Genomic DNA, 25,561 nt, shown 5'->3' on the forward strand with positions numbered 1-25,561 from the left:
CTACTAATGACATTTAATGAATGGAAGTTTTCAAAATGTGGATAAAATATTCTCCCCAACTCCCCTTTCTAAAGAGGAGGAAGGATTTAAAATCTAGAGAAGGACTATATTTGTAAAGAATGCATTAGCCACCAACTAGAGAGATTTAGGGGTGGAGAATTCAACCTGTTTCAGTTTTAGAAAAATGCTTTTTTTAACTTGATTTCCAAGATGATTTGTGGGGAAAAAAATTACTATTTAGATTGATTGCATCTTCCTGGGTTGGAATTAGTAATGTGATTTTCCGTGTCATGATGATTCCGAGGATGCTTTATGATTCTCCAAATGAAAGCACTTCATATGTCAGATGTGATTAATGAAATCCGTCTGTCATGTCAGAGCTGTTAAAGTTGGTAAAGTGCCCTTTCAGACAGTTAGTGTCAGGCCAATCACACACGTGGAGTGTGGGGACTGGTTCTTGCCAGAGGCTGGTGACAGTTCTTGGGCGGGAGCATCTGAAGATTCCATTCCTGCCATTTCCCTTCCTGCAGGGTCTTCCTTGGGGTTACTGTGTCCACTAAAGCTCATTCAACTGTAATGACCCCAGGGAAAAAGGCTATACCTATTGGCTGTTGTAACTGAAGAGTCCAGAGTGCAGCAGGTGTGGATATGTGGGACCTGGTCTCTCTCATGTCTCTGCTTTGTCTCCTTCTCCCTACCATGACTTCATGTGTTGGTTTCATACACCAGCTCTCATGATGGCAAGAGCAGCCAGCAGCACTAGGCCTCCATGCTTCCAGATTCCATTGCAATGAAAAAGAGAGAGCTTCTTTTGCCTACTAGCTCACCCATGTGTCCCAGAGGATGCTATGGTTGGACCCACCCAGAGCATAGGTCTATGCTGAAGCCATCCCCTGTGGCCAGGATATTATAGATATTATGCAGATCGGCCAGTCCTGGTCCTAGGCTCATCCTAGAGTTGGGGGTGGAGGTCAACATCAGCTACAAACCACTTGGACTGACTGTGGGAGAGGAGGGCTCCCCAGAGGAAAGCCGGGGTTGGGTGGCTGGGCAGAGGAAGGCATGCTAACCTGCAGACACAGCCAGTGTCTATACACTTGAGCTCTTCTGTCTTTGTCATCAGTCCCCTACTCCCCTCAAATGGCCCCACTCCAGCTACCCTTCCTTTTCATCTTCCTCCTCATCTTTCTCCTCCTCCACTTCCTCCTTGCCAGCAACACTTTTCCAGGGTTTATAAAAGACCAAAGTACTTGGCAGTTGACGGTCACTGAATTCTCGCAGCAACCTTATGAAGTGCTATTAGGCATTAGGCAGCTTGGGTTTGGACCCCAGCCCTGCTCACCATCTCAGGGTACAGCCTTGGACAGGTCACTCCTCTCTCTGAACCTCAGTGTCCTTGTCTGTCAAGTGGGGGTGATGAGGTGTTTTTCCCATTGTGGTTGTGAGAATCACAACCTTGTGATTGTGCGTACGAAGCTCAATGCTTAGAAGGGTGACTGTTCAGTAAGTGGGAGCACTCATCACTCACTGCATTTGTCAGATGTGGAAACTGAGGATTGCCATTTGTTGAAGGTTCCTCAGCCAGTGGGTAGCTGAGGGGGACTTTGAGCCCAGGCTGTCTCATCCCCGGCTGAGTGCCTGCTCATTATGCAGCATTGCGTTTTTCATCTGCTTTCCTGTTTGCTGACTGTTTCTCATGGTAGGGCTCACCTCTGCAGACTGGGCCAGTGCCTGGGATCAGTGCACAAATACTTTGTTACACATCTTCTACATACGAGGCACTAAGCTAGCCCCTGAGCAGATGAGGCAGACTGAACGTTCAGAAGTGTCTTTTGAGAGAAAAACAAAACTGGAGGTATCACAATTCCAGATTTCAAGTTATATTACAAAGTTGTAGTAATTAAAACTGTATGTGTTACTGGCATAAAAACAGAGATGTAGATCCATGGAATAGAACAGAAAACCCAGAAATAAACCCACAATTATATGGTCAATTAATCTTTGACAAAGGAGGAATGAATATACAATGGGAAAAAGACAGTCTCTTCAACAAATGGTGTTGGGAAAACTAGACAGCCACATGTAGAAGAATGAAACTGGACTACTTTAACCATACACAAAAATAAACTCAAAATGGATTGAAGAACATAAATGTGAGACATGAAACCATAAAAATACTAGAAGACTGCACAGGCAGTAATCTTTCTGACCTTGGCTGTGGCAACATTTTTCTCGATATGTCTCTTGAGGCAAGGCACATAAAAGAAAAAATAAATTACTGGGACTACATCAAAACAAAATGTTTCTGCACAGTGAAAGAAACAATTAACAAAACTAAAGTCAACCTACTGAATGGGAAAATATATTTGTAAATGACATATTCAATAAAGGATTAATATTCAAAATATATAAAGAACTAATACAACTCAATACCCCCAAAACAAATAATTCAATTCAAAAATGGGCAGAAGACATGAACAGACATTTCTCCAAAGAAGACACACAGATAGCCAGCAGGCACATGAAAAGGTGCTCAATATCACTCATCATCAGGGAAATGCAAATCAAAACTACAATGAGATATCACTTCACACCTGTCAGAATGGCTAAAATAAAAAACACAAGAAAACAGGTGTCAGCGAGGATGTGGAGAAAAAGGAACCCTCGTGCACTGCTGGTGGGGATGTGAACTGGTGCAGTCACTGTGAGAAACGGTATAGTTTTCTCAAAAAGTTAAAAATAGAAACTACCCTACAATCTAGTAATTGCACTACTGGGTATTTACCCCCAAAACACAAAAACACTAATTCGAAGGGATACTTACACCTCTATGTTTATAGCAGCATTATCTACAATAGCCAAACTATGGAAGCAGCCCAAGAGTCCATCGACTGATGAATGGATAAAGACAATGTGGTGTATATATGCAATGGAATATCACTCAGCCATAAAAAAGAATGAAATCTTGCCATTTGCAACAACATAGATGGAGCTAAAGAGTACAATGCTAAGCAAAATAAGTCAGTCAGAGAAAGACAAATACCATATGATTTCACTCATATGTGGAATTTAAGAAACAAAACAAATGAGCAAAGGCAAAAAAAGAGAGAGACAAATTAAGAAACAGACTCTTAACTATAGAGAACAAACTGATGGTTACCGAGAGGTGGGTGAGGGGATAGGGGAAACAGGGGATGGGGATTAAAGAGTGCTCTTATCATGATGAAATAAAATGAAAAAAAAAAGTAATTTGGTGGGCTGAACTGGATGAAGGGCTGACGCTTTGTGGTGTTGGGGTGGCCTGTCCAAGAGAGACAACCATGAGCTATGCCTGCAGAAAGGAACTAGAGCATCCCAGGCAATAAAGGGGAAGGGCATGGATGCTTTGCCACTTGTGAGGCTTATGTAAAGCTTGATGACCTGAACAAATTCTCCTTGAATGGAGTTTGGCCAGGGGTTTAGTTGTCATTAAATTGTTGACTCTCGCTGACAATGGTCTATATTGTCCTTGCTTTCAGTGTGGAATAATTTATTGGCTATTTGGTGGTGCTGTCAGGAACCTTGGAAGCCCAGAACATGTCACTAAGTGGCTTCAGCCACTCCAGGTATGGCAGGTACCTCAAGAGATGTCTTCTTCTATGGAGAGCCTTAATTCATACTAACTAGATGTGTACGTGTGTGCATGTTTGCAGAGAAAGAAAATAAACCAGAGAATTAGTGTCAGCGAGAATCTTGTTCAGAATGAGAATTTCAAGACTATTTTTTAAAAGAATTGTCATGTTGTTATCACATTAGCCGTTACCAGGCTGAACTCTTACAATTATCTCCACCTCACTGCTCCCTCTCTCACCCACATCCTTGATGATCAGAGGTCTGCAGTTAGAGCAAGCATCGACGAGCTAATTCCCTTCTAACATTTGGTAAACTCCAGGAGCAGAAATACACTGGGATGTTTGCAATGACCGAGAGGGGCCATGGGAGCAACGTGAGAGGGATCCAGACCGAAGCCACCTTTGACCTCTCTGCACAGGTGAGCATTCTGCCCATCGTTTCACAGTGCAGGGTGGCAGGAAACCTGTTGAGGACCAGACTCTCCTTCTTCCTGAGGCCAACCTCACATCTTCTGCGTGTGCTCTCTGGCCTGAGGCACTCAGATTTAGAACAATTGCCCAAGTGCTTTAGTGGAGGGGGCCATATGCTCAGCCTTCATGTGTCTAATGACAGACAACACTTTCTCAGCTCCTACCATGTGCCGGCACTGCTTTGCGCACTTTACCTGCTCTTTTCATTGGACGCCTTGTGACAACTCTGTGAGAACAGTACCAGCGCCATTTTGTCATCCTTCCCACCCGCAATGGGTAACTGACTGGAAGAGATGCTTTTGTTTGTATTCCCTTTGCACCGTGTGGCAGGAGGGCACCGTGTGTGCTGGTGTTTCCTTACCAGGAACCAAGCCCTCATTACTGGCAGGAAGCAGTGTTTTTAACTGTGACCGACACAAAAATTCACATGGCAACCCAAACAGAATTTCACAAAACAATCTTGCTTTTACTATTGTTAGTATATGTGGTGAACTTCATTAGTTTGCTTTCCATTCTCATTAATAAAAAACAGTTCGTCAAGACACTCTAAATTGATCCCTCTCCACGAATGCGTCACAGCCCACAGGGCGAAAACCCTGCTCTATAAATCTAAAGAAGTCTCTATTTCTTTAGCTCCTACTCCCTCCGAATAAAGAAACTATTTACTTCTTTCACTCTCCTTCATAGTTCCTTGTTTGATATTGGGTTTTCCTAAGAATGACAAAGGAATACATACATTTTGAAGTTCTTTCTAGACATGGGTTTGGGTAAATATATGTGTGCAAGCATGGGGCAGGAGTGTAGGTGTGGCTACTCAGTCTATTCTTCATTTTTGCTGAGTTTGTCCTTTAGAATCTGAACTTTGGTTAGCAGGTTTTCCTGCCCCACAAGTGCTAGTTAGAGGTGATCAGGGTTTAGAATGACAGATTCAAGCGAGGGTTGTACTGGAATATGTTCATCCTGTCCTTCTGCCCAGATGCTAGTTCTCTACAATAGTCAGTGATGTCCAAGGTCATACATAGCAATAATAAGGACTGAACTGAATGCTCACTATGTGCCAGGCTCTGTATCGAACACCTTCTGTATACTTTACCGTATTCCCTCGCAATAACCATCCCATAACATGACGGTAAGCCACTTCTGGTAATTTAGCACGTATGTGTTAGACATCAGGCTAAGCACTCTACGTGTAACATTGTGTTAAATATCCTATAGTTTTCTAGGAAGATACTATTGTCCCTATTTAATAGGTGGAGAAACTGAGGCTCACAGAGGTTAGGAAACTGACTCTGAATCTGCAGTTAATGAGCGAGTCTGCTTCAAGTGGGACTGCCCCTAAGAGCTTAGCTTTCCTGCCAATGGTGACGTGCCAACCAAGCATCTCTTGAGTGTTTGGTCAGTTTTTTCTTTCCCTAAACCAAGTGAGGTCACCTTGCTCTCATTAAAGGGGAAAAAAGAAACCCCACCCAGAATTCTTATTTATTTTTTTCTTCTTACAGTTATTATTTTTTCCCACAAAAATCATTTCCCTGGGCGGGTCCCATTTTCCCCAAACAGCATAAATGATTTAGCTACCTGGCATGCTTCGGCAGCTGTTGCCTTCTGCAGGGGAGTTACAAAGCTGAAATCATAATGATGAGGGGACTCCGGTGAACGCTCGTTCTCCGGTGGGAATGAGAGGGAGAATAAGCCCATCATAAACTCAGGCCATTGAGGACTGACATAACGGGGAATGGATTTCTCCTTCATTGCTTTCTGTGTTTCCCCCTTCATATCCCTTTTAAAATGGGAGAGCATATCAAATGAGCCCTCTCTCCCTCAAGGACTGTTTCAATCTCTTACATGTTTTGGTTATTCATTTCTGTGGGTTGGCTGTTTTATTTTTATTTTTGGACAGTGGCTTGGGTAGTGGTAGGTATAATTAAGAGGTAAGAGAGAATTTTAGTTTTACAGTTTATGCTAAATAGCCAAAATAAATGAGGCTACGAGCTCTTTGGGCAAAGCCTTTTTTTTTTCTTTTTTTTTTTTTTTAGTGCTTACAGTACTGACCATTTTGTTGGCCTTCAACAACTAATTATGGTAGGAACCGACACACATGGTGTGCATTATTTAGATCACACTTTAATGCCAGCATTTTGGCTTGTGCAGACTTTCCCAAATCAAGGTTTTTCCCAGAAGTGACAAACCTTCTTTCCCAGAGTGTATCAGATGTTTACCGGGATGGACGGTCTCCTGTCTCTTCCCCATCCCACCAGATCTTTGCTGCCAGGTCAATGTTACTGTGCTACTTCCCTTCCTAGCCTCGAGGGGTAAACGTCCCTTCACCACACGGGGGTTTTTTGTGTGTGTGGTGTTTTTGTTGTGGTTGTTACTGCACCCAGCCTCAAATAATTCCTTTCTTTGAGCAATCCTGGCTGGCCTGATAAGACAAGGGCAGTCTCCAGAGACTTCTCTTAAAAAGATTCAGCTTGTCCATTTATGTTTCTGAAAAGCGCTTGCACATGTTAAAAGTTTCCTTGTGCAAACACATGTCAGAGAATGTTTTCTTAGGCTTCAAGAATGTATTTCTTGGCCAGTGGGAAAGTGTAGTCTATAGACTTTAAAATCTGAACTCTGAGATAATCTTTACATGATCAATCGCTTGCTGGTTTAGTTCAGCGACCTCTTCGATATTGTCAGCTCCAGTTAGATGTGCAGTTCTGCTCTTTTGCCATTTCCCCTGGATTCCCTGACCTGCCCCAGGGACCCTGTATTCAGAGCTGGCAGTTACTGTCAGTACCTCCTTGACAAGAGGTTTCAGGGTAAGCCGGGTGGCGAGCTGAATCAGAAGCGAAGACGGGAGCATTTCCATTGTGATTCTGCACTGGCTTCCCAAGAGGAGGAGAAAGAAGACCCAGGTTAAGCAGAGCCTGAAAACAAAAACCCTGCATCTTCTTCTTGACCAATGTTAATTTCAGACTGTTTGGAGCTGGAATCCTTGGTCATATGATGGAGACAAACTGGGTGGCATATTCTAAGATTCTTTCCCCTATAAGATAATTATTTACAAATGCTTCAATTTAAGGGCTTATGCATTTGGGGGGAACTTTTAATTATTCTATTCATCGATCAAGAAAATGGAGTGGCAGGATCTGAACCAATCATCCAAAGGCTCAAATGAGGTTTTTTTACCTTTTATAAAAATCAAGATTGTGTGGGCTGAGATTCTAAGCAATGGTGGGAATAGGTCATGGGTGCCTACTAATCTTGCTTGCATTTCCAGCATACAGTTTGGGCCTTCAGTTAGTTGCCATTTAAACAACAGAGCCATATCAATGAGGCAGAGATTTTCAAGGCCTGGGCAAGAGTGGAGGGCATGAGGAACCAAATGATTTGTCCAGAAGGCGCAATGCCCAGCAGACAAGATAAAACACACAGACGTGGACTCATCCACCTAGGGGCCCCAGATCCTTAGATGTGTCATCCTTTTTTGTGTGAAACTTGCCGGTGGGGTGTTTGGGAGGGAGAGCTGAGTATATTATCCCCAGGGGCTTGGGGGTTTTGTCTTCTCTTCTACCGTGAAATCACCTGATTGCGTCCTGCTAGAGGATGTGGATCTGTTTCACAGTAATCATTGTACTGAGCCAAGGAGTCGAGAGGAGCCATAGGGAAGGAAAACTCTGTCGCTCTTTTTCTGTGTAGGAGTTTGTGATCAACACGCCATGTGAAAATGCTGAGAAGATGTACATTGGAAATGCGATGTATGGGAATTATGCTGCAGTCTTCGCTCAACTCATCGTAAACGGAAGATCGCAAGGTTTGTGCTGGTGCAGAGAGCTAGAATAATTCTCTTTACCCTTACTACTTTCCAGCAAGCACTTTACCTTGGAAGTGCACTTCACAGCACTGGTTTTATCTTGTATAAACTCAGTGCCAACTTTATTTCTTCAGTATGCACGGTGACTGAATTTATTATGACAGTTTGGCATTATAGTCGTCCCCTCCCCCCTTACGTGCAGTTTTGCTTTCCACGGTTTCAGTTCCCTGCTGTGCGCTGCAGTCTGGAAGCAGATGATGGTCAGAGGGTTGGTACTAGTGTCACACCCTGTCGCAGCACCTACCTCATTCCTGCTCCTCCTCTCATCATGTAGGAAGGAAAACACATGGCATGTATAGGGCTCGGTACTTTCTATGGTTTCAGGCATTCACCCCAGGCTTGGAATGTATCCCCTGTGGACACGGGAGGACTACAGTATACACTGTTATATGCAGTGCCCAGTGCTAGAACTGACTGAATTTCAGGATCAACACACTTTGTAGACTGTTCCAGGAAATGAATAAAGCTTTATTTTATTTATTTATTTTTTAAGATTATTTATTTATTTGAGACAGAGAGAATGAGAGAGAGAGAGCACATGAGAGGGGTGAGGGTCAGAGGGAGAAGCGGGCTCCCCGCCGAGCAGGGAGCCCGATGCGGGACTCGATCCCGGGACTCCAGGATCATGACCTGAGCTGAAGGCAGTCGCCCAACCAACTGAGCCACCCAGGCGCCCAATGAATAAAGCTTTAATCGTAGCTTTAGAAAAGAGAGTTTAGCTCCTGTCTCTCTGCCTTCCTCAGGGCCCCACTGTTTCATTGTTCCCATCCGCGATGAAAACGGAAGCTTGTACCCAGGAGTGACAGCTATTGATATGATGTACAAGGAAGGTGAGTCCCCAGGTGACACCACTTCTACCCTCATTTGCACTTCCTGCGCGCTCCCTGCCCCATCCAAGGAGGGTCTAACCTAACTCACCAAGACGGTGAAGGCAGAGATTCTTTGATTTTGAAGCCTGATGAAAGTCTTTTATGTCACAACTGTTGGGGAATGTTGAAGATTGCCATTTATGAATATGCATTGGTCTTATTTTCTCCCAGCCTCTCGTATTTTCCAGTTGTGGGGCAGCTTTGCCCTGAGTAATTTCGCCTCCTCTCCTCTTCTTGGACTTGTGGGCTCTCAGACAGCAGGTTGAGGCTCTCTTTTCCCTGCCCCTGAGCCACAGCCTGGTGTTGGTGCCTAGGAGGCCCTTGATGAATCCCGAGGACTGACTCGGGGGACGAGTTTGCTGTTGTAACCCAGGCTGAGCGGCTTAAACAACAGAAATGTATTGGCTCATGGTTCTGGAGGCTATACGTCCAAGATCAAGGTGATGGCAGGGTTGGTTCCTTCTGAGGGTTGTGAGGGAGAATCTGTGCCAAGCCTCTCTCCTTAGCTTGTAGATGGTGTCTTCATGCTTGCATGGTGTTCTCCCTCCTTGTGTGCATGTCTGTGTCTAAATTTCCCCTTTTTATAAGGACACCAGTCCTTTGGATTAGGGCAACCCTAATGACCTCTTTTAATTTGATTATCTCTGTAAAGACCCTGTCTACAAATAAGGTCACATCCATAAGTACTTGGGTTTAGAACTCAAACGTGTGAATTTTTGGGGGGTGCAATTCGACCTGTAATAATTGGTGAGAGCAGGCCATACCTGTGGGCCCCACTGGTTGTCCCCAGCCAAGGCCAAACCAAGCCAAAGAAACAGGTGGGAGAAGAAGGAAAAAGAAACAAGAAAAAAGGGGGAAGAAGATGATTCTTTGGTGGAGGGGATCGTCTCACCTCGGCCCTCAGTGTTTACCGACCACTGCCACAGCTGCGGGAATGGGCTGCAGGTGGGGGTTGTGAGTGCTCTAACTGTATCTGAGGCCCTTGCTGGCCTTGTCCCTTGAAAGCACCCATCGAGTCAAGTGTTGATGAGAGCAGAGGGCCCAGCTCTTGTGAAGTGGTGCCAGACATTTAAAACACTGGCAACTTCAGAAAGTCTGCTTTGATTTCTTGTAAGCTCCTAAATGCAACTGTATCCTTGTTAAGGGGTGATGTTCCAAATAAAGACGTTTACTAAAGATTTTTTTTTTTCCCCTCAGCTCAAATCTTCCCAAGTGTGAGATAAACAAAAAGTAGACCCCAGACTCTGACAGGCGTCATTAGGAAACAGGTCCGGCGGTTTTCAGGAACCTTCTGGGGAGTCGGGTCACTGACCCCAGGCACTCACAGCTGTCCTTGTCTTTTTGGGCATTTGACTTAACTACCCCTTGTTCTCGGAAGGAAGCCCTGGGAGGGAGGAGAAATTTGACTTCTGTATTACTGGGGGAGTAAGTGGCTTTCTTGCCTCCTCTGCGTTTGCCCTGGCATTCCTTCTGATGCCTAGAGCTCCTCCTTTCCAAGTCGCAGCACCCAGATCCTCCACCTGAGCCCAGGAGCACAGAAGGCTCAGCTCTTCGAGAAGACCGACAGAGAGCGTCCCCGCCCCCACCCCATCTAGAGAAGCATCAGCCATCCTGGGAGTAAAGGGAAGGGTTTGGGATTTTAGTGGAGAAGTAGCAGGAAAGTAGTTCTGATGCTAGCACGGATTTGTCCCCTGCAGCTGTTTTCTGCTCTCTCTAGGTCTGCACGGTGTGGATAATGGGATTTTAATATTTCACAAGGTTCGGATACCAAGGGAGAACCTGCTGGATAAGTGAGTACTTTTCACTTTAACTCAGATTGGCTGTGCGTATGATCTCATTGTTCTCCCAGGCTAGGCCTGGCGCCTGGGTCTCATGGGCTGCACGTCCAGGCTGTCTGCCAGCCCCTCCTACAAGTTTATTGACCATCCATTGGAAAACGTAGATAAGAAAACAGAAAAAAATTAAAATTATCCAAAATGCTATTACCCAGACATAATGATTGTTATGCACACTTGAATGTGTAACTCTTTATAGACTTTTTTTCCAGGCTGGTATATCAACAGAGTGAGGTGTGTTTGATTTTTACTGAATGAGAGCCACTTGTAAATTCTATTTTTTACAACTCATAATTTCTGTTTAACATATGTCAGATGTTTTTATGCAACAGGAAATACCTATATACATTTTCATTTTCAAATATGGCCGTAATAGACAAATAAATGATCTATAATTTATGTAATCTATCCTTATTGTTGGGCAATTTAGATTGTTTCCTTAAATATTTTTGTTGTTGTTGCTATTACACACCAGGTAGTGTTCTTGCCTCCTTTGTGGGTGGCAGGAGGTAAGGTACCACCTTTAGGCTTAGGAGGCTCTTGTAACCAGTGCTGCTTGGATGGATGGATAATGTCAGAGGTGCTCAGTGTCATTTCCCAGCATCCCATTGACGTCAGGGTGGGTTAAACGATGAGGAGAAGGCTGCTTCTTCAGGGGCATTTTAGGGGTGGAGCTCTGGGGGTTCACATTACACTTTGCAGAGGCCAAGAAACACCAATTACTGTGACTTTTCTCAACAGCATTTCATGTATCCAATAAAAATCCTGACCTATATGCATATTGAAATCTGTGAAAAAGCTAGCAATCAAGCTCTGCATAATCAGCTTTACTATAGATTTTCCTTTAACACTTCATTCCTTTTCTTTGCCTGCACACTCTTGCCAGCAGATAAATGTCATAGATGCCAAACGTTTAAGAAAAATATGTGGGAAACAAATTCTGTTAACCAACCCCCTGCTCCCCAGGGAATTGGTAGGAAATAAAATGGAAATGTCGAAAGCATCTTTGCAGTTATCCTGGTGTGTGGGGAAGCCTTTAGGTCCCCTCAGGAGCCACCAGTGCCCATGACAGCAGGTCTGAGCACCATCAGCCTTCCCCAGAGGTGCCTGCACATTTTCCAGTCACTTAGCTGCAGCACTACACTCTGGGAGATGGGGAAGAGGGAAGGAAAGCTATAGATGTAGAGCTCCCCATGTGTCCCACCTTCATGAGATCTCAGTGGCCTGGCCAGTCTGCCGGAAGCTGGATCCATTGGCTCATTCTTCATCCAATGCAGATTAGAGATTAGAAAGTTAGATCCAGCCAGAAAAAAAAGTGATAGTGAGCTACATGGTCTGTAGAAGATAGGAGAATATATGGATTTTTTTTTTGATAAGCAGGGTTTTATTTTGAGCCATTCTGTTGGCACTTAAACTGCCCCCAATATGCCAGAGAACAGCAGTGGAAACACAGGCATTTTGAAGGAGGAGCCCCATTTTGGGGGTGTTGATAAAAAGTGGATCAGTAAATAGATGTTCAGATTCATTGCAATCCCTGTCAAAATCCCAGTTGCTCCCCCCCCCTTTTTTTTTTTTGCAGAAATTGAGAAACTGATCTTAAAATTTATATGGCAACACAAGAGAGTCAGAATAGCCAAAACAATCTCGCTAAAGAAGAACAAAGTAGGAGACTCACACTTCTGATCTGAAAATTTACTACAAATTTACAGTAGTTGAGATGGTGTGGCAGTATAGTGGATCCCCCTGAAAGCTGGTGGGAAGTAAAAAAGAAAAAAAAAAGGAAAAAACCCACTGTGGTATTGGCATAAGGATAAATAGGTAGGCAATGAAATAGAATGGAGAGTCTAGGAATAAATTCTTACATTTATGGTAAATTAATTTTCAACAAGGATAATAAGACTATTTAATGGGGGAAAGAGTAGTCTTTTCAACAAATGGTGCTGGGACAACTGGACATCCACATGCAAAAGCATAAAATTGGACTCTTATCCCATATACAAAAATGAACTCAAAATGGATCACAGATAAAATATAAGGGCCAAAACTGTAAAGCTCTTAGAAGAAAGCATAGGTGTGAATCTTTGTGGCCTTGATTAAGTACCAAAAGCATAAGCAGCCAAAGAAAAAAAGAGATAAATTGGACTTCATCAAAATTAAAAAACTTTTGCACCTCAAAGGACACTATGAAAAAGTGAAAAGACAATGCACAGAAAGGAAGAAAATATTTGGAAATCACATATATTGTAATATGTGTGATACATATATATCATCTATATCATTTGCAAATCATATATATATATATATACATATATATATGCTATATATATATATAGCATCCAGAATATAAAAGGAACTATTACAGCTCAACAATTAAAAGACAAATGACCCAGTTGAAAAATGGGCAAAAATCTGAATAGACATTTCTTTGAAGAAGATATGCAAATGGCCAGTGAGCACATGAAAAGATGCTCAACATCATTTGTCATTAGGGAAATGCCAATCAAAACCACAATGAGATATCACTTCGCACCTGCTCAGATGGCTATAATAAAAGAGACAGACCATAATAACGGTTGGCGAGGATGTGGAGAAATTTAAACCCTCATACATTGTTGGGAATGAAAATGGTGTTGCTGATTTGGAAAAGAGTTTGGCACTTCTTCAAAAGTTTAAATTTTTCATATGAGCCAATTCTACTCCTAGGTATGTGTGAAAACATTGTTCACAAGAGAATTGAAAACATGTCTGCACTAAAATGTATACACAATTGTTCATAACATAATTATTCATAATAGCCATAAAAGGGGAAACAACCTAAATATCTATCAACTGATGAATGGATAAACAAAATATGTGTATCAGTACAATGACTTATCATTGGGCCATAAACAGGAATGAACTACGGACATGCCACAACATGCATGAACCTTGAGAACAGTGAGCTGAGTAAAAGAAGGCACACACAAAAGCCACATATTATATTTTTTCACTGATGGGAAACATCCAGAATAGACAAATCCATAGAGATAGAAAGTAGATTAATGGGTGCCAGGGCCTGGAGTATGATGAGTATGGGGAGTGACTGCTAATAGTATGAGGTTTCTTTTTGGGGTGATGAAATGTTTTGGAATTGGACAGTGGTAATTGTTGTGCAAGTTTGTGAATGTCCTAAAAACCACTGAATTGCACATTTTAAAAGGGGGGATTTTATGGCATGTGAATTATATATCAACAACAAAAGAGTGGATTGATGTGTGGTCTTCACATTCAGGCTCCAGTGTTGGTTTAATGATGGTGGTCCTCATGCTTCTTTTTGCCAGGGGCCCCTGCTGAGTCACAGGTTGGTGGTGGCACAAAACCTGCTTTTACTTTCCATGAGTCAAGCCTTGGTCAGGATCTCCTGGGGAGACTCTTCCCCCATCCCCGACTCTGATGTCTCATGAGGGTAGTTCCTGGATCTGGAAACCCTGTGTGTGCATATGGCATCATTTCTAGTGGTGCCATGTTCTTCTTTTTTGTTAACCCTACTCCTCTTTTCCACCTGCCTCTTCTCTACCATAGGTTTGGTTCTGTGGCTCCAGATGGGCAGTACCATTCCCCTATTAAGAACAAGAGTGCAAGATTCAATGTGATGCTGGCAGCGCTGACCCCTTCGAGATTAGCTGTGACTTTCCAAGCTATGGGTGCCATGAAGGTAGTTGACTCTGATTTTAATTTATATCATGGTTTATTCTCTGCATGTTCCAGGGGTGGGTAACAATTTCAGGAGCTGAGCATCCTGAGCCACAGTTGGTATAATGTGGCTAGGGTTAATGGTTAGATACTATTAAGTGCCAGTTGGCCACACACAGAGAACATTTCTGCACCCTTCTTATCATGGGATCCTATCCATCTACATCTCAGATGTGCTGCTGGTTATGGTGGGTGGAACATAGGCATTGTGGTAAAAGAGCCACAAAGGATGAACTTGGGGGGATGGGGTCATTCGGATCAAATGCCTCTGCTAGAAAAGCAGGGAAGGCCAGCGTGTCTCAGCTGAGTTCATTGGGGAGCTTTGATGGTCACATGGCTGTTTGGAGTATGGCATTCAGCATCACAAGTTGGAGTCCATGAAGCCAGATCCCTAGAAGGCATCTCTACCTCCCCTCCTCTCACACCTTCCCAAATACTGATTTGGAAAGAGCAGGCAGGAGAGGAAAGTTCTGGAAGGGCCTTCTCTTCCTTCTCCTCCTCCTCTTCCTCCTCAAGGCTCAGCATTGTCTGTTCTCTGGGCCCTTTCCTTCTCTTTGCATGAGGGAAAAACCTGCTTTAAGCTCCACTGAGCTTGGTGAAACTGGAAGAAAAATTAAGAAACCCATGAATATACATTGTGGCTCGAATCCAACTTTTCCATCAAGAAGGAATAAATTTCATTGACCTGACTCCAGGCCTCACATCAGCACACAGTTGTCTGATGAGCAGGAAAATTCTTCTTTACTCCTTTCCACCAGGTTGGTCCTGCTTCCCAGGAAGCCTGCTTGACAGGAGCTGCCCTGTGTTTTGCGTTTCCTGCCAGTTGGTACAGTTGTGCTGCTGTAAATACCCACGCTCAGTACGAAGCCAGTGACCTCATGCCCATGGGCACTGCGTCCTGCGGTTCTTAAAGGGTGTTGAGTTCGAAGTCCCGAATCAGGAACAGCTCAGCCAGTCGGTCCCCTTGGCTGAATCGTCCGACAAATGAATGAGGCCCCAGGGAAGCCTTATGATGAAGGCACAGAGGTGAGGCCAAGGCTCTTGCACAGGATTGGAGTGCTAAGGAAGACTTCTTCTTCAAGTCCGTAATAGAAACCATTTCAGCCATTTGGGGACTCCAGAAAGAGGCAAAAGGAGAGAAGTCAGTGAGCTGAGAATTACACTGTAGAGAAGCTAGGACAAAAATCCGACCCAGGATTACCTGGTACCTTGATGGCAGTCTGCACAACAGCCCCTCTGCTGGCAGTGGCCTTGGGGGGCTCGGCGAACATGAAAGCCCCTGCTGGCTGCTGTGGCGTATGCAGGTGGTGCAGAAAGCCTGTGCTTGATGTCTCTGAGGGGGCGGTGGTGCGTGGAGGACGCCCATGCTGCCAGGAGGCCCATGAGCTCTTCCAGGCTTCTGGTGGAGTCCTGAGGGGCAGGCACAGGGTAGCAGAGGCAGGGAAGCAGCAGGGCCTTCTGGAAGAGACTATGTTTTTCAGCATCACCAGATCTGGAGCCGGGAGGGTGGGGGAGAGAGACCATGGCTGATTTTTAAGAGGTCCTCGTTCTCCATTCTACCAAACATTGGCAGCGTGAGGCCTTATCTTGATCATAGAACAGAGAACCGAGGGCTCAAATCTCAGCCAGGACTTGACCAGCAGTGGGGTCATGGGCGAATCAGGAGGCCTCGTTAAGCCTCAGCTTCTTCATCTGTACAATGGACCTTGCGATAATGGTGAGGCAGGAGTGAGTAGAGGTATGTGCGGCACTGGCCCAGAGCGAATGTTCCGTAGCTCAGAGCTGTTACTGATGTGATGCCTGGGGTCACTGCTGCTGTTACTGGGAAGATAGGTGTTAGCTGTAAGACGGGAATAAGTGGGCTTTTATTGAAACACAGGCCACCCTGGCCTCCAGGTAACAAGGCAGTCCGAAAGGTTTTGCAGAAGGGCGCAGTTTCCTTTGGATTCCTGTGCCTCTGAAGCAAAACAGAGTGGCTGTGAGTCAGCACCTGCCCTGCCCAGGAGGCAGATTTGCCCAGTGACAGGGAGATCCCCTCGTGGAGCCTGTGAGCCCCGGGCGCTGCGTGGTGCGGGCACCGCCGATGAGGTCGGCCCTGATGGTCAGCGACCCTGGCCATTGTGATCTCATTGCGAACGTCTCGGGCGGGGATGATCTCACCAGCCCTCTTGGCATCTCCTCCTCTCCTATGGCTCAAACACATGACAGATGTTTTCTCGGCTGAAACCTAAGACGGGCCTGCTTGTTCTGTTCTCACTGATGGGTGGAAAAATGGATCCTTTTCTCCTGCGTGCATTCCTTATGTATTAGAAAACTGTCACTGCGGCTCCCCATGGTGACATTTGCTCAAGGCTGAGCATGCCTGGGCCTTTTAAACTTTGCCCAGATGTCTTATTTTTCATGGTTATCTCTCATTTCCATAGTTTCTCAGTACTTTCAGATTTTCTCTTAAAGTCTTGCCTTAATAGCCTTCCTTCAATTTGTGTCCAAAGCGTTGTGCCAGATTAAATGATTAGCAGGAACAAAAGGAAAAGGAAACCAAGACATTTGGCCTGGGTGGGAGGTGGGGGCTTGGGAGAGCTCTGCAGCCGAAGTCGGGAGGCTGGGAAGCCTTTTCAGAAGGAGAAAGGCAGCTGGGGAAAGCCACTGTGAGTTCGGAGGCGGAAGTAGAGGGAGTGTGAAATGTGAAGGAGGTCTAGCCCATTGTTTTGGGTTGATTTTTGCATGGAAGTAAGTATTTCAGCATAAGACAAACTTGTTCCTCACTCTCTAAAGAGTCTCCCTAGTCTTTTAAAGTAGGTGCTACACAGTAGCAGGGGCCCTTCCCCAGAGTTCTGAGCAGTTCTGGGTGAGGGTGGGGCCAGGTCCGGTGAGTCTGCATTTCCAGTAATTTCCCTGGTGATGTGGACATTACTGGTTGGGCACCACATTTGGAGAACCCCTCACAGAGCAGATGGATACAGTCATAGATTCCTGGCCCCATCCCAGCCACCTTGTCCCCGTCCTGGGCACCCAGTGCCTCCAAGATCATGGCCCAAGTTCTCTGCCTATCTCCAGCCCCTTGCATGACTTCTCACCCGGCCTCCCTCTCACATGCCTGTGCTGCCTAGTGTGCCCACCCCCACTTTTCACATGATTAGTGTTCATGTACAAGTCAGCACTCAGGCGAGTGTCCTTCTTCAGAAAGGTCACAGCCGACATGTGGTCCCTCTGTCATGTTTTCAAGGCCCTGTACTCCCCCTTGCAGCATTTATTATGGTTTTGACCAGCTAAGGGTGTGATTGGCTGTTTCCGTGTCCTTGCCAGCCTAAAAGCTCCACGCAGCCAGGACCCTGCTGGCCGCATTCCCTGCTGGGTCTTCAGCTTCCCACATGGCATGGCACGAAGTAGGAACACAGTAAATAGGAGTTGGTGGAATGAATGAAGAATGAATCAGGGGTGCCCGCGTGGCTCAGTCAGTTAAGTGTCTGCCTTCAGCTCAGGTCATGATCTCAGGGTCCCGGGATCGAGCCCCAAATTTGGGCTCCCTGCTCAGTGGGGGGTCTGCTTGTTCTCTCTCTCTCTCTCTCAAATAAATACATAAAATCTTAAAAAAAAAAAAAGAATGAATCAGAATTCACAAATTGAACACCTGACATAGTTCTTAGGAGAGGTAAGTGTTCAATGCATGTTTATCCTGTGCCCCACACCCCTACCCCTCAGCTCATTCCAGGGTGTCAGGAAAGAAAGATGTTGCTAACTCTTCCTTCTGACTCTACACGTAATATGTGCTTTACAGGCGTTAACTTATTTCCCCTCATAACAGCTCTGAGGGGGTTCCATTGGTATGTGGGGAAACTAAGGCATGAGGAGGTTAAAGAATTTGTCCAAGGTGGGCACTGAATATACACAGGTTGACTCTGCTGGTCCTTGTTAAGGGAGATGGCCCCATATTTGGAAGGATGGTCATAGCATGTTGTGTAGATAAGATTGACACGTAGATATTACTGAAAGATATGGTTGGATTCAGTGGGACAGGGGCAGGCCAATGCAGTATATGGAGACTAAGAAGCTGGAGGTGCTTGGGCATGTTCATGAGCTGCTGAATTAGCTGAGTTACAACTTTGGGTCATAGAAGGTCACGAGCTGGCCTGTGAATCATTGGGTTAGGAAGACTCTCACCACAGCCCTTAACCAGGACTGCATCTGGTGGGAGCCATGCTCCTCCTCATCACCTTATCCTAGCGCTAGTGCTGAGGCAGGCAAAGGGAAGATGCCCCACATAAAGTTGTTTGGGTGAGATGTGTGGGATTGACATGCATGGAAACAGCTGGAATGTTGTGCTTACTGTAGACCACAGCAAGGCCATTAACAGCATGGACTCTGGAATCGGCTTCTTGGATTTGCAGCCTGCTTCTGTTTGACCTCGGCAAGTTACTGAGCCTCTCCACACCTCTAAATATAATGATAGCACTCCCTCCTAGAACCGTTGTAAGGCCTGGGTGGGTCAGTACCTGGAAGGGGCTTCTACAGTGCCCGCATACACTATGTCGTCCATACGTGGAAGCTGGTATTACATTATTATAAGGGATGTGGGAGCTTATATAATCAGGTTCAGTACTATTGATCATGAAAACGACATCGGAGGCTATGAGGATACCACACTCCGTTGGTAACACATGCTCAGCCCTCTGTGGTAGTGGTGCTTGAGCTAACAGTAGGGACTTATGAGGCTGAGCCTGGATGTGGCTGAAAGCTGTCTGTGGTCACGGTTGGCTGTGGATATGGGATGGGGAGAAGAGAGGTCCGTGCCATCTGACTTTCTTCCTGGGGTTCAATAAAGGACACATAGTCCCGAGAGAAGAGTGAGGAGAGTGAATGACCATCTTTGAGTCATAAAAGGTTGCGGTATGTATGATGGTGGATAACTTTTCCCATTTCCTGGAGCTGAAGGGAGAGCAAAGGGAAGAAATTGGTTTCACATGGGACACTCGGAACTTGTGATGGGAACATGACCTTTTCTGACAGTGAGCCTTGTTGGACATGAAGAAAGGGCCTGAGGAAGGTGGTGGAGTCCACTTTTTCAAGAGAGTCTCTCTCCCCTATTGATGGGGCTTTGGGGATATTGTGGCCTTGAATAACCTTTTCAAGACCTTCTGACTGTAAGGCTTCATGGAGAATCAGAATAACAAAAAAGAGGAGGTAAGGGGTATCTGAGTCTTCTTGAGTCAAAGACGGCTCTTCAAACCACAGGGGGCACGATGGTGTAACATAACTTGGGCCTGCACTGTGTTGGGTGAACACAGCAGAGCTGGCTGCGTGTTCCTGCTCTCTGGTCTTGCCCTGGGGCTTCCCCTTCACCCAGGTTTTGATACATCCCCAGAGATGTCCCAGATGTGTGTTCCTCACCCTGGTGTCTGGCTCCTGCATCTGGCTCTGCAATGCCAGGCCTGAGTACTTGAGTCACCGGCTGGGCCTGGAACTGGGCAGCTGGCGTCAGAGTGTGACAGTCTGTGCGCCCTGATAACCTTGAAGCGGTCCCCTTAATTTAAAACCTCAGTTCCTGTAGCTACCACTATAAAACTATCAGGTTTTTGTCAGTTTAATTCTTGCTTGGAGGCACCTACTTTCGTTTTCTTTTGGAATCATTTTATGTTTATCTCTCCTTCTTGTCACTTAGGGTGATATCATTTTTATCATTATTAATAGAACATGTAGTAGGCAGAGATCATGCCTTTTTATTTAGTCTCAGTGTAGGGCCTAGTAGAACCCTAAATGTCATGAAGTCTTTTTACTCTGCCTTCCCTTCCCTTCCCTTTCTTTTCCTTCCTTCCTTCCTTCCACTCAGCCATCTTCCAGCAATCTACACACTCGTATACCCACCTGTCCATTCATCCATCTATCTATATACCCATCCCCTCCTGTCATTCATCCATCCATTTATCTGCCAATCCACCTTTCCACCCATCCCACTACAAAGACTCTGAACGCAAGGGTGATCCTTCATGCACGATTTACTAGTTAATGGGGAGCTATGTAATGTTCTAAAGAAAAGCAGTCACCTTTCTGATGGACACCATATTTTAGAAAATCTTCCTAGGCAAGAGTGTATAAGGAGAGGTCAGAGGCATATTCTATCCTCCAGAGCCTAGCCCTCAGCCAGCATTAAGGACTGAATAAGAAGCATCTCTATAGGACCTTGTATGCCTGAGGGCTTGGTGTGGGGACTGAAATGAATGGGATTAGATAGAAATGGAAGTACTCTGACAATGGGCACAGTGAGACCTCTGCCCCATCAAATAGTGTCGTGTAATGGGAGGGCAGAGTGAGGTAGGATATGGGGTCCCTAGAGCAATGTCTTGAAAATGTATGGTACTTGCAAGTGTGTGTATCATTGAAATCGACCAGACAAAGTTGACTGATGTTTATTCTTTTGACATTTCGTAATGTGGACAGTCACCTGTTATCACAGGGAGTTGGAGAGTTGAAAATGGGGCTCATCCTGTGTCAGTTGTATGCTTGTCTTTTTTAGATGCATCGTGTATGCTTTGAGGAAGCAGGTTCACGTTGCTCATCTTGTGCTACTCAGGTTAACATTATTCTCACTTTAGCATCCTCACACATGCATACACAGGTGTAAGGAGCAGGGGACTTGCTCAGATGCTGGGGAAGTACCGTGGGATGAGGGGTTTGTCTGGATGATCCTCAGAGGGGCCATCTGTGAAATGTGTACTGTTTTGTTTTCTGGTTTAGAAACTTCCCAAGGTTGACCACCAGAGGGTAGCAAATACCAATAATGACTTGCAGATTCTTTTTCCTTTAAATTTATTTGGGGTTGTATGTAAGAAAAGCCTGGAATTTTGTTATTCTCATCAGTTTAGCATCTTGTCAGCTATAAGTGTTGATTGTTACAAAATGGTTAGTATAAGGAGAGTGTGTGGGGGGGGGTGCATCAGCTGAGTAATTAATTGTCTGGCCCAAGACCAAGACTGTACATAGGATGCAGAGTTATTTGGATGACTCTTCAGGATATAATTTGGCTCACTAACGTCTTAAGAAATAAGTTTGCAGCACTTTGGGTGGGTGTGAAAATGGTTAAATTTTTTTTGTGGTGTTTCCATGGCAGTTTACATTTTTAACAACTGAAATTTAAACATTTATTTTTTAAAAGGTACATCTGCTGCCTTTTTCCTCAAAGAGTAAAGAGCTAAAGATCCAGTACAACTGTAGATAAGTAGCACATGACATGAATTTTTGAAATGGTTATTTTAAAGAATTGCCACTTTGAATTTACTTCAATTCTGTGAACATGTGGGATGAGTCGCTGTGGACTGTGAGCAGAGATAACCTGGAACAGGTGTGCGCCCTCCAGGAGCTCATGGTGTATCCACGTAACTGAGATACTATAGTGCTGTGAGGGGCTCGACTGTGAGGCAGCCTCCAGGGATTACGCTGGCAGGAAGGGGAAGGTGGTGGTGGTGGTATTGAGAATGACACTTCATAAAGAGAGTCTGGAGATTTTTGTGGTTGGAAGAGACCTTAGAGATAAGAGTCCAGTGTATACGTTTTTTGGAGACATTTCTAAATGAGGCTCTGATTCTCTCAGGCACAAAGACCTTAGAAGTTGACCTCCAGCCCTCCCACCCTGAGCAAAGTCTCCAGGTCACGCCTGTAGATGGAGAACAACCCAAGAGAACATGGTGGCATATGGAGTTTTTCTGTGCTGGAGGAGAGGAAAGTCTTGGGCATCCCTCCCCCTTTGATGTGGCCCAGGAATGGGAGAGGTTTGTGACGATGATAACGTTTCAAGGAACAGAGCTCCCTTGAACTAAGTCATCAGAGGCTGAGCAAGCCTTGTAGGAAACCCCAGTCTCCTCAAACCCTGAGGTGTGGCCGTGCAGCTATGAGACGCTGTTGTCAGTGTAGACGGCTTCCAAGTTGCTCTGAGCCTGGGTCCTGCCTGGGAGGGGGCTTGCCTCTAGCAGCCTGCTCACCCAGGACTTGGAGGAATGGTGCCCAGGCTGCAGCTGTGAGGAGCTTCATCTGCCCTGTTGCCTGCCTCTGGGGAGCACCATCTGCACCATCCGAAAGGTCAAGTATGGATGATTAATGGCTGGCTCGCTGTCCTTAGGAGCTTTTCCACCTGAAACTTGATATTCCATGTAGCGCAAGTGCTTGCACAGGTCACTGTACCTTTTCCTCACTCCACATTTCATGGACTCCATTCTTCTTCCTCTGCCACGAATCCCTCTGTTGGTAGTTTCTCAGAGAAAGGTGACAGTAGTTCAGGCCATCACCAAATAATAACTCCTTGTCTTGAGTGCTTCCCTGAGCATTTTATAGATAATCACTGCTTTAGTCATCACAGTGGCCCTATGAGGTGGGTGCTGTCACAATCCCCATTTTCTAGATGAGAGAACAGAGATATAGAAAAATGTAACAGCTTGCCCCGAGTTCCCCAGGCCTCACAATGTGGCAGCCTGGGGCTGGGGCCCTGCCTTACCCACACTGGGATGGCTTTTGTAATCCTCAAGCAAGGGGTTCTGTGAGTCCATCACAGACCCTTCTCACTGGCATTCCTGGACCACTTTGACACATGGTTGTATTTGCTTTGGTTAACCAAACCGAACCAAAAATTAAAAATAATTTTTTGTCTACATTTAAAAATGTGGCATTCCACTCAAACTGGGATTTGTCAGATGCCAATTGGTTAGCGGCTGGGCCAGAATCCCGGCTTCCCTCTCCACTGTGGCCTGGGACCTGATTTGTTTTTTAGCGGCACCACGGACTTTGTGTGATCGCCATGTGTCACCGTGGTCCTGAGCATTGGTGTGCGGGGAGCATGAGGGGCGAGGGGAGACAGGCGGGTCCAACCTTTACGTAGAATGCCCTTTTATGGGGAAAAGGTCCATATATAATGAACATTTGTTGAGTGTGTACAACTCTGAGCTCAGTCCAATGGGATGATTTTTGAATACCTCTGCTTACTCGCATCAGGTTTGCTGGTGAAAGGTTGTATAGGAGCGCCTGGGTGGCTCAGTCGTTAAGCATCTGCCTTCAGCTTGGGTCATGGTCCCAGGGTCCTGGGATGGAGCCCCGCATCGGGCTCCCTGCTCCGCAGGAAGCCTGCTTCTCCCTCCCCCACTCCCCCTGCTTGTGTTCCCTCTCTCTGTGTGTCTCTCTCTGTCAAATAAATAAATAAAATCTTAAAAAAAAAAAAAAAAGAAAGGTTGTATATTCCCCTGTATGAGACTTCTGTGTTAGCTCTGGAAGCGGTTTGGTTTAGGTATGTGGAAATTTTTCAGTAATGTGTCTAGATCTGGTCTTTCATTTTACCCTGCATGGCACTTGGTAAGCTCTTTCAATTTGAAAACTTTTCATTTGGGGGAACTTTCTTCTTCTAGTTCTCTGGTAATTCTTTTCCCCTTTTTTTCTGTTTTCTCAGAACTCGGTTTGAAGGGTGGAGTTTTTGTCTTGATTGCCTCTCTCTTACTTTTCCCCTCAGAGTTCTCAATAGGATTTGCTCTATTTTCTGGAATTTTTCTTATTACACATTTTTATTTGTACAATTACTTTTAATTTTCAAGAGCTCTTTCTCTTATCTATTCCTTTTCTATAGGGATATGTTTTAGTTTTTTAGATGCAGTTGCTTCTGTAATCTAGATCAACTGGAGATTTTTTTCAGAGTTCTATTCTCTAAATTTTTTTTTTTCCTATAGGGTCAGTTGGGGTCAATTAGAGAAAGAGAGGGTTGGGGGACAGAGAGATTGGAAACCATCTATTACAATCAGTGTGAGGTTAGTGCTATAATAGAGTTATTAGCAGGACCAGGACAAGGGCCACTAGGATTAGCTCAAGCCATTGGGGGAGAGTTCCCCCAAAGACTTTACACTGACTCGGGGCACCTGGGTGGCTCAGTCGTTAACTGTCTGCCTTCGGTTCAGGTCATGATCCCAGGGTCCTGGGATCAAGTCCCAAATCGGGCTCCCTGCTCTGCGGGAAGCCTGCTTCTCCCCCTCCCACTTCCCCTGCTTGTGTTCCCTCTCTCGCTGTGTCTCTCTCAGTCAAATACATAAATAAAATCTTAAAAAAAAAAAGACTTTACACTGACTCTTGAAGGTAAGTAGAAATTGCTTGGGAAAAAAGAGGGGGAAGAACATTCCAGGCAGAAGGAAGACCATGCATGAAGACATGGAGGGGTATAAACCAATGAAGTCCATGGTGGATGAACAGAAGGCTTACTGTGGCCAGAGCTTCCATGGTCTGCTTGAGAAGTTGTGGTGGTTTATCTACCACACTGACCAAGCTGGCAGGTGAGTGAGGGCCACAGTGGAAAAGGACTCAGGAGCCACAGAGAACCTGCAAAGGAAGGATTACATGCAGGATAAGGACATGACTGGAATTGCATTTTAGATAGAGTGTCATGGCAGATGGGTGGAAGACAGAGGGAGGTGTAGCGTTGGCAATTGGGACTGTGATAATGGTCCAAGTAAGACAGGATGTGTGGAAGGGGTGGGGAAAGAATATGGTGCAAATGCAAAGGACAGAATGGAGAGGATATTGGGGCTGGTTGGATGTAAGAGACAAAGGATGACAGCAGGTCTGGCTTTGGTGACCCGAGTTCAAGGCCACACCTTGAACTCATTCAGGGAGTTAAGAAGGGGTTGCCTCCTATGCTTTCACCAATAGAAACGTTCCTTTAAATATACAACTGGCTTGACTCTACCCCTAACTTACACTACTGCAGGGACTGTGGGCGGATCTACCTCATGCGGAAGCTGGAGATCAAGACCCTGGGGCTTTTGGAAACCTCCTCTCCCACTTCCCCCTTGTTTAAGGAGCAGGTGTTGAGGGCTAGCCCCAGGAGAGGCTCCTTCTCATGGGGAGGCCTCCCTGTCCAGCACTGCCAGGACGGCATGGGTGAGCATGCCAAAGGCTGACTATGGTTTTAGCAAGTCCTTCCCCTCCTTCCATCAGCCACTTACTCTAGCCTGGCTTGCATCAATAAGAAAGGTGACATTTTGGCCTGTGTCTACAGTTCCTTGGCTTATTTCTCAATTCGTATAAAAGCCAGGTGGGGGTCCCTTGTCAACCCAAATGTAGGGACCATAAAAAGAGAGCATGTTCATATTTAAAATGTATGTGCCTGATGAGAAGCACAGTGCCCTACTCCCGTGAAGATATGTGACCTTACTACATTTATTACAC

General features: G+C 45.3%; 1 protein-coding gene across 1 annotated transcript in view; it reads left to right on the forward strand.

The window, feature by feature from the left end:
* ACOXL (acyl-CoA oxidase like) overlaps window positions 1–25,561 on the forward strand; it is a 315,844-nt gene that overhangs the window by 17,879 nt on the left and 272,404 nt on the right. Inside the window, exons 4-9 of the mRNA XM_021697716.1 lie at window positions 3,519–3,605; window positions 3,932–4,030; window positions 7,764–7,878; window positions 8,682–8,768; window positions 10,525–10,597; window positions 14,204–14,336. Coding sequence (XP_021553391.1) covers window positions 3,519–3,605; window positions 3,932–4,030; window positions 7,764–7,878; window positions 8,682–8,768; window positions 10,525–10,597; window positions 14,204–14,336 — 594 coding nt within the window. The remainder of the gene's footprint in view (window positions 1–3,518; window positions 3,606–3,931; window positions 4,031–7,763; window positions 7,879–8,681; window positions 8,769–10,524; window positions 10,598–14,203; window positions 14,337–25,561) is intronic.

Source organism: Neomonachus schauinslandi, chromosome 10 (genome assembly GCF_002201575.2).
Source record: "Neomonachus schauinslandi chromosome 10, ASM220157v2, whole genome shotgun sequence".
Lineage (NCBI taxonomy): Eukaryota > Metazoa > Chordata > Mammalia > Carnivora > Phocidae > Neomonachus > Neomonachus schauinslandi.